This window comes from Salvia splendens, chromosome 13 (genome assembly GCF_004379255.2).
Source record: "Salvia splendens isolate huo1 chromosome 13, SspV2, whole genome shotgun sequence".
Taxonomy (NCBI): domain Eukaryota; kingdom Viridiplantae; phylum Streptophyta; class Magnoliopsida; order Lamiales; family Lamiaceae; genus Salvia; species Salvia splendens.
Genome location: NC_056044.1, coordinates 16157609 through 16166960, shown reverse-complemented (window position 1 = coordinate 16166960; position 9352 = coordinate 16157609). Strand labels below are relative to the sequence as shown.

Below are 9352 nucleotides of genomic sequence, written 5' to 3'. Positions count from 1 at the left end.
TAGACCAAAAGATCCAGAATGTGAGGAATAAACCTGTTGCTTGTGTGAAAGTGCTATGGGAAAATCATGGGCATGAAGAAGCCACGTGGGAGAATGAGGATACAATGATGGAATTGTACCCAGAACACTTTACTTGAGGGTAGCAAATTTCGGGACGAAATTTCTGTTAAGGGTGGTAGGATGTAACGCCCCACTTTTTGAACCCTAACTTTCGAACCCTAAAGTACATGTATTTAATGCATTTGATATTGCGAGGTCAGCGAATTAATTATCGAGTAAAATTGTTAAATACCTTTCGTGACCTAATTTTGAGTTGGAATTTTTACTGGGTCAACAGTGTTGAATATGTGACGTGGCTGCTCGAATAATTGAATACGGGGTTAAATTAAAGGTTTTTTGATAATCGATTAATTGTTATGAGAGCTAGAAATTATGAAATAAATTACATCGCGAATTTGAATAATTTCCTTTCCGTGAGGAATATTTATTGGACTCAATTCCATGTTGGATCCGATAAATTAAATAAATAGTATGAAAGTCCAGTCCGTGATAAATAAATTGTGTACTGCACAAATTAAAATAAAATACAATGGGCTATGAATTAAACTAAATTAATTAAAATAAAATATCTATGATTCCAATTTTAATTAAAGATTCTGCACAGATTTTCTTCCTCCGTGAAAAGATATTCCTCTTCCGTAATCTGCAAATAGAATACCAAAAATAAAACTAATTCTAACTAAATCACGTTAAAAAAAAAGAGATGTAGAATTCGAAAATCTACTCCCTAATCCCACGTTGAAACCGCTCCAATCTATCCCACAAATCTCTCCAACTTCTCAACCAAATCTTCCTCCTCTAAATTCCTACTCCTCTATAATATTGCTGCCTTATTTTCATTCCTCTCATCCCTGCAGCAAACAGAGGAATTCTTCAAAACTTCTACTCAAGGTAAACTAAGTCCTATCGATTTGTATCTAAACTTTCTCCTGCCCCAGAATCTAACATCAAGTTGTTGCTATTGGCAGTAATCAAAATTCTCCAGCTTCAAGAACCAATCTTTTCAGATCCTTGCTGTTGTGATTTCTCAATTCACGGAGGTAATTTCATACACAGATTTGAAACAAGAATTTTCGCATTCTACATTCATATCGTATACGCCGCATCAATCTCCCAAACAAAGGACTAATCAATAACAATCGTTCAATCAAAACCAATCGAACCTTTCTGAGAATCAAAATCAAACTAAGAACGAAAAGAAACGTACCTTGAATAAGAACCGACCTCTTCAGTTGAAATCGGGGTTAATCAGGGCTGCGTGGTATCTGTTCGGGGTTGGTTCGGTGATGAACGGTGGATGAATTGGACGACAGCGCTGTGGCGGCAGCGACACATCTTCACGGTGGCAGCACCCTTCGCGCCAGAGGCAGCACCTCCCGGCAGCGACGGCAGCGTCGGGTGCAGCGGCTGGAGACGACTCACGGCGACGGCGCAGCGGCTGGAGACGACTCACGGCGACGACGCAGCGGCGCGGACGGCAGCAGCAGCTCCTCCCGGCGACAGCAGCCTCTCCCAACGAGCAGTAGCAGCAGCAGCAGCGGCGTCCGGCGTCGTGAGGCGAACGGACGAAGTCGACGGGAGATTTGGGAGAAATTCCAGCCGGCGAGAGGGAAGAGAAAAGAAGAGAGAGAGAGAGAGAGAGAGTCAGGCGTGGGGGGGGGAGTACACTTGATTTTGGGCTTTTGATATTAATTGGGATTTGGCCTCATTAATTAGAATTGGATGTTTGGGCTCCATTTAATTGTTTGGGCCTCTTTAATTTAAATGGTAGGATTTGGTTAGTTGGGCTCCAATTTAATTTGTTGGGGCTTCTTAATTTAATTGGAGACATAAAGTGGGGGAAATAATTAAGTTTTGGGGCTTTTAAATAAATCTTTTGGCCGATAATTAATAGTGACGAATTATTTAATTAATTCCGGAATATTTCAACGAATGAATAATTATATCCTAAGTCCGAAATAAATATAGTTCGAGGGGAAAATGCTTGCGATAATTTAATTACTTTTTTTTAATTTTGGGATTTTTATTTCGATATCGTTGAGAAAAATACGAGGAGCTAACGGAGGAATTCGGGGTGTAAGCGGCCGCCAAATAATCGAAGACCGAGATAAATAACTTCGCTTAGGATGCATGCATTTTTACTTATTTAATTTGAAAAGTGTGTTGATTTATGTGCTATTTTAATTCTAAAGGTGATATCTCTCAAGGGAATCGTGAACGCAAAGGAAAAAAAATAGTTTCGGATTAAGCAATCGAGGTGGGCTTCCTTTTTAAATAAGGACGAAAGTCCTAAATGTTTATTTATGAGAATGAAAATGTGTTTATCATGTCGTGTTTTGCTTTAACGTGCCTATCTGATGTGGCTCTGGCCAGTATTGTTTAAATCGAATTCGGGTCCTCGTAGGGCCGCAAACCCTACTTGGATTAGTGTACACCTATGGTAGACTGTGTGCTAGCGTACGGGCTGGCCGGTCTAGTGGCTTGGTTTGTGGCCACATTCCAAGTCATGTATGAGCAGATATGGCTAACGTCTATGGGAAAATGACTGATCAGTCGATGATTAAAAAGGAAATGATTTTGAGTGCCTCGGGCATTTCTAAAGCGAAACCCCGATGGGTACTTGTGAATGGCATGATAAATTACTGTTTATTGAAAATGTTTTCGGCATGAGCCACTGAGTTTTTTTTATAATACTCAGCCCTGCATGTGTTTTCCCTATGTGCAGGTTGAGCGGCGACGAGGATGTGGTGGTGTTGAGCAAGTGAATTTAAGATATTAATCGTTGTCTTTGAACCTTGAGTGTCGTTGTGTCTTCACACATGACGTCACTCTTTCTCTTGGTCGTTTCCGCTGTGACGTTTCGTTTAATTATGTTTTATTTGGGCCGACAACTTTAATTGTTAGGATAATGGATGCTTTGAATTTCTTGTTGGGTAATATCAAACTCATGGTTATTTATTGGGATATTTATTGTTGGTCCAACTTGTGTTGAAACCCTAATTCTTTTCGTCTATTTATTAAATTCTTTTAATCACGATCGCCCGTATTTATTAACCCTAAAGGGCGGTCGTGACACTTGGTCTAGTGGTGTGTTAATTGTGGGACACTTGTTAGCAGTGTAGGGTTTATGGACTGTTTATATCGACCCCTCGACCGAGTTGTTTGTGAATGACTTTCCATTCAGTTTTAGTGGAACTCTCTGGATCATTTCTCGTTAAAAACATTGTGGTTGAGTATGTTGTTATGACTCTCATGTCTTGCTACACTACACGGTCGAGTACAATGTTCTAGCTCAATATTTTTATTTTTTTTCAATCTTTCATTTAATGTACTCCCTCCGTGCCTCTATAGTAGGAGGAGCATTTCTTTTCAGCACGGGATTTAAGAAAAATTATAATAAGTGAAATAAATAAATGAATAATAAAGTAGGAAAGGTAAAATGTTGAGAGATAAAAAGAAAGGTGGTTGTTTTTGTGTAAAAAGAAAATGACTCAGCTATAATGGTACGACTCAACTATAGAGGGACGGATGTAGTATGTTTTAGTCTTTGTAGCCATAAAATTTATCAAACACGTTGAGACAATATATTGAAATAATGTTATGATTATTATTTTTTTTCAACTTTCCTTTTTTTTGTGTATTTAAGCAATTTTAGCTATAAAATTTATCAATTCAAATATTTTTAATTGAAAGCAATTAAAACTAGTTCTAAAAGCATGTAAATTTTGACGTGTCTAACCCCTAAAATTATAAAAACACAAGTTTATCGATGTTGCATAATTCAATTGTGAAGACATTTCCCTCCGAACACACCATATGGTGTTTCTTAGTTATGTTGCGAAGCAGAAAAGTTTTATAAAAAATTCAATATAGTAAAGCTCACATTTTGAATCACCTAGTGATCCTATACTTTTCATGTGCTAGCCATCAACCGAATACATCTTGTTTACTTTTGTCACATTTTGTAACATGTCCTCACAACTTCTAATTGGCAATTGCCATTAATTAATTCCTATAAAGACACATGCAATCCAAGCATTAAATTAATCAGAAAGAATGCTACGGCTAAGATTAATCCACTACACACTCACCATATCTGCGATCATAGTCTTCATGTTTTTCATCGTTTCCAACATCAAATACACCTCCAACCCCACCACCAAAATCCAAGCTTCTCCGCCACCCTTCACCCTCCTCATCGGCATCCTCACCCGCCCCGATAGCTACGACCGCCGCCACTTCCTCCGCCTCATGTACGCCACACAAACGCAGAGCACCGCCACATTCACAATCACAGTCAAGTTCGTCCTCTGCAACCTCACCAAGCCCGAACAGCGCGCCTTCGTCGCCCTCGAGATCATGCGCTTCGACGACATCATCATCCTCAACTGCCCCGAGAACATGAACGCCGGAAAAACCTACACCTACTTCTCCTCCCTCCCCAGGATCCTCCCGGCCAGGTACTGTTGAAAAGTAAAATGCGGAAAATAAAAAAAAAAGCACTGAACAGATCTGAAGACGTACATTGTGATTGACTTGAAAGAATTTCTTTTAATCGGCTTCAATTCTAACTATACATGGAAAATATATTCTAATTCTACTATTATCTTATTGATTTGATTTTCCATAATCATTAATTGATTTTATCGATTACTCTTGCCATAACTTCATCTCTTGATTTCTTGTTCTCCAATTAATAGATTTTTCCATTCCCACAGGTACGACTATGTGATGAAGGCCGACGACGACGTCTACCTGCGCCTGGAGCAGCTGGCCACGTCGCTAAGCCCTCTCCCGAGGCAGGACTTGTACTACGGCTTCGTGATCCCTTGCCAGAGCATGAATCCGTTTGTTCACTACATGTCCGGGATGGGGTTTGTGCTGTCGTGGGACCTTGTTGAGTGGATAGGCGCCTCGTTGATCCCGTTGAACCATACGGTTGGGCCGGAGGATAAGCTGGTGGGAGAGTGGCTGAATCGGGGGAATAAGGCCAAGAATAGGGTTTCGAACAAGCCGGCAATGTATGACTATCCACGTACTAATGGTAGATGCTCGCATGACCTTGTTCCGGACACCATCGCGGTTCATCGGCTTAAGAGATGGGAGCAGTGGCTGGATGTACTTACTTTCTTCAATGTCACTAACCAGGTTAAGCCATCTACGTTGTATACTTTGTGATTAGACTAAACCATTATGTTTGTTCATCGATGAACTCATTTGTTTGTTTTAAGAAAAAAAGGAGATGATCACTGTTTCATTTTCTATTATTGGATTTACAGTTATCATTTACATCAAAATCTAATGCAAATTCATCACAGAGCTGGTGTTGTTCGTCTTGATCTGAAACAAATAAATAGGAGGAATGGTTCATTAGACTTGCACGGTAGTTTTAGTTGTCTTTTTACACCGCCGTGAGATATTGTTATAACAACTAGATATACTGGCTCAATCTTGGAGGGGTTTGAACTTTTTAAATTTGATTGCGCTGGTATCGAACTGACTCGAATTTAAAAACTAGATATACTGTTGGGTCAATCATTTTCACTTGTAGCTTAGATATATAGCTGGATTAGTTAGATTTAGATCACGGTCGATGATCCACTCTGATACCATGATAGAAACACATATGGTCTCATCCTTAAACCAATTGGCGATAAGAGTGATCCATTAAACATATATAGTGGTTTCAGTATACTAATCCTAACCATTAAACTTATATAGTGGTTTCAGTATACTAATCCTAACCATTAAACTTATATAGTGGTTTCTAGATTGGTAGTTGGATGCCTAACTCGGTTGTGTTGCTTCGAGGTGGAGCTCTACACGACCGGGTAGAATTCTCTGGAGCATTCTCCTTTTAAATCCGTTTTCAAGTGTTAATCTAAACACATTTCAAACTCATCAAATTCTCAATTGTCATATACTCCCTCCGTCCCTGAAAATTTATTACTTATTTTCTTTTTCGTCCTTCCCTAAAAACTTGTCACCTTGCACTTTTACCATTTTTGGTAGGGTACCTCATACTCCACTAACCTATTCCCACTCACATTTTATTATAAAACTAATATATAAAAGTAGGACTCATATACCACTTATTTTTTCAACCCACTTTCTATTACATTTCTTAAAACCCGTGGCAGGTCAAATGGTGACAAATTATAAGGGACGGAGGGAGTAATTGCTTCAAAAAAAAACAATTTTCATATAATTGGTTGGAAACTAAGGATGTGTAGGAAATGCGACCTTATGTCTCTATTTATCTTTGGGAAGAAATCAGACATCAAAAGGCCAGAAATCTTGTTAAATTTGTATTTTCGAGACATCGTCGACGGACCACCAAGTTGGTATGGAACCAACCCAGCGAACCACCGCCCTTGTTCTGGCGTCTCTGCCTCTCTCCAGCTGACCGTCGCAAAGGTCGAATGCAAAGTCGGCAGGCCACAGGTCTTGCTTGGGATATCATACATTACTTCGGCAGATTGATCGTCGGTGTAATTCAAATGGTTCGATCTCTTCGATCACAGACGAGAGAAATAAACCAATAACAAAGAAAACAACAACGACACAGCAATTTACGTGGTTCGATCAAATATGATCTACGTCCACGGGAGAATTCTAGAGACTTTGTATTGACAATGGAAACCGAGAGTACAAGAGCAACACAACCAAAACTACACACAAATGCACAGCCTCTCCACTCACTCTCACGGCTAAAACTCAGTAGCACAACGAATGAGAAATTGAAGCTAAGATCAGTGAACTAACTCTTCTCACAATCGACAAACGCAAGTCGAAAAAACCCTCACTTCTTCTTGAATGAGAATGATACTAGAGCTCTCCCTTCACTCGATCACTTCTTGTTTCGTGTGGCTACAATCTTGATTGATTCACCACTTCACACTTGTAGCGTGTATGAGTATTTATATCCCTTGCTCCAACCAACTTCAAAGAGCTGCAATCCTATGCACGAATCCTCACATGCACCCTCAGTTAGTAACTAACATAACTAACTTTTAACTCTTGATGTTGAGAGACGCAATATGCTAACAAATCTCCACCTCGTATCCAACATCAACACTCTCTGTCATAATTCTCCAATCCCCAACTTCCCTCATCTTCTCAGCACATTCATCAACTCCATGCAGTAAGCAAACTTAGACGCTGGTATCACCTTGGTTAAAGCATCTGCCGGGTTATGCTCAGTAGCTATCTTCCTCACTTCTATCATTCCCTTCTTGACTTCATCTCGAATGAAATGCAATCGCACATCTATGTGCTTGCTACGTTCATGGAATGTTTGATGTTTGGACAGGCAGATTGCACTGCTGCTGTCACAATTCACAGCCACTTTCCCTTGCTTCTCACCAAGATCTTCCATCATTCCTCTGATCCAAAAGCTCTCATTTACTGCATCTGTAAGAGCTATGTACTCGGCCTCCGTAGTAGACAACGCCACCACAGATTGTAGGTTGGACTTCCAAGACACAGCAGAACCATACATAGTAAATATGTACCCGGTTTGAGACTTTCTATTGTCTTTGTTAGAAGCATAATCTGAATCACAGAATCCTTCCAAAACCTCTTTAGTCTGATCTCTGAAACCCTTGTACGATATCCCATATTCCGAGCTCCCTTTCAAATACCTCAGCATCCATTTCAGTGCCTGCCAGTGGCTCTTCCCCGGGTTGCTCATATATCTGCTGGTAACACTTACAGCATGAGCAAGGTCTGGTCTGGTGCAGATCATCACATACATTACACTCCCAATAATATTGGCATATGGAATGTTCTTCATTTCATCCACCTCTGCATCACTCTTCGGCCCTTGACTAGCACAAAGCTGAAACTGCTGTCCCAGTGGAGTTGAGACAGTTCTGGACTCCCTCATTTGATATCTCTGTACCAATTTCTCAATGTAGTTCTGCTGGCTCAACCATAGTGACCTTCTCTTTCTGTCCCTGATGATATCTATCCCAAGATCCTCTTTGCCTCCCCCAAATCCTTCATTTCAAATCTGCATTTGAGGTCATGTTTGACTCTTTCAATCTCACTGATATCAGATCCTGTAACAAGCATATCATCCACATATAGGAGCAAGAAAGCCACTAATCTTCCATCCCTTTTCTTCATGTACACACAGCTATCATACTTGGAGCTTTCAAAACCAATTTTTCTCATGTGCTGATCGAATTGCAAGTTCCATTGCCTACTGGACTGCTTGAGACCGTATATACTTCTTTTCAACAAGCATACTTTATGTTCATCCCCAGCCTTTACAAATCCCTCCGGCTGCTCCATGAATATGCTTTCCTCAAGCTCACCATGCAAGAATGTTGTTTTCACATCCAATTGATGCAACTCCCAATCATTCTTTGCCACCAAAGCCATCAGCATCCGTATAGAGGAATGCTTCATAACCGGAGAGAAAATCTCATTATAATCAATGCCCTCTCTCTGATTATACCCCTTAGATACCAACCTAGCTTTGTATCTGATTCTATCTCCTTGTGAAGCCTCTATTTTCTTCTTAAAGATCCATTTGCATCCAATGATCTTTTGCAGCTTCTTTCTTGTTACAAGTATCCAAGTTTTGTTTTTCAGTAGGGAATCTATTTCCTCTTGCATTGCCTTGATCCATTTATCCTCTTCTCTGGATTTGATGGCCTCTTTGTAAGTCCCTGGCTCACTGGATTCAAGGTCCTCAGCTGCACAAAACGCATAATACACAAGACTAGCATTGCTGTATCTTGCTGGTTTTCTGATGTTGGTTCTCCTTTCTCTGTCTCTTGCAAGCATATAATCTTGAAGGCCATTCTCTTCAGTAGCTCCACCTTCATTGATGATCTCATTTTCATCATCAGTAATCCCATAAATCTGGTGATCTGAATCAGAAGATGATGTGTCTTCAGTAAGTTTGTGATTCTGGTCTCTGCCATGCAGCTCCTCAACTTGAGCACCTGATTCATCTGCAGCTGTACTCTCTTTCTGCTCATTGAAAGGCATTTCCAATTCTCTGAATATCACATCCCTACTAATCACCACCCTCTGATTCCCAACTTCTTGAGACCACAGCCTGTATCCTTTAACACCCTTTTGGTAACCAAGCATCACACATTTTAGTGCCCTTGGTTGCAGCTTCCCTTGCTTGATGTGAGAGTAGGCTCTACATCCAAAAGGCTTCAACATAGAGTAACCTCCATGATGCCCAAACCACCTATAATCTGGAGTCTCATAATCAATGACTGAACTAGGACATTTGTTCATCAATTCCACAGCAATCAATGCAGCTTCT

At 40.3% G+C, this 9352-nt stretch overlaps 2 protein-coding genes and 1 long non-coding RNA gene across 3 annotated transcripts; 2 read left to right on the top strand and 1 right to left on the bottom strand.

Annotated features, from left to right (window-relative positions):
- The first annotated feature begins 890 nt into the window (after positions 1 to 890).
- Positions 891 to 2819, top strand: LOC121761572. Its single transcript, XR_006042041.1, has 4 exons — positions 891 to 951; positions 1029 to 1100; positions 2253 to 2317; positions 2786 to 2819. It is a non-coding gene; the product is annotated as an uncharacterized LOC121761572 (long non-coding RNA).
- A 1297-nt stretch (positions 2820 to 4116) lies between these two features.
- On the top strand, positions 4117 to 5238 carry LOC121760590 (beta-1,3-galactosyltransferase pvg3-like). Its single transcript, XM_042156232.1, has 2 exons — positions 4117 to 4520; positions 4761 to 5238. The coding sequence occupies exons 1-2, from the start codon at positions 4117 to 4119 to the stop codon at positions 5236 to 5238; spliced, it is 882 nt and encodes a 293-aa protein (XP_042012166.1).
- A 1933-nt stretch (positions 5239 to 7171) lies between these two features.
- LOC121760589 (secreted RxLR effector protein 161-like) lies at positions 7172 to 7948 on the bottom strand. The gene has a single exon (XM_042156231.1). The coding sequence runs from the start codon at positions 7946 to 7948 to the stop codon at positions 7172 to 7174; it is 777 nt and encodes a 258-aa protein (XP_042012165.1).
- Between the last annotated feature and the right edge of the window lie 1404 nt (positions 7949 to 9352).

Excerpts from the sequence above, each read along its gene's own strand:
- LOC121760589 (XM_042156231.1), bottom strand. The coding sequence starts at position 7,948 with ATGAGGGAGTCCAGAACTGTCTCAACTCCACTGGGACAGCAGTTTCAG.
- LOC121760590 (XM_042156232.1), top strand. The coding sequence starts at position 4,117 with ATGCTACGGCTAAGATTAATCCACTACACACTCACCATATCTGCGATC. Across the intron at positions 4,521-4,760 it reads CCCAGGATCCTCCCGGCCAG|ATTTTTCCATTCCCACAGGT; the intron begins GTACTGTTGAAA and ends TCCAATTAATAG.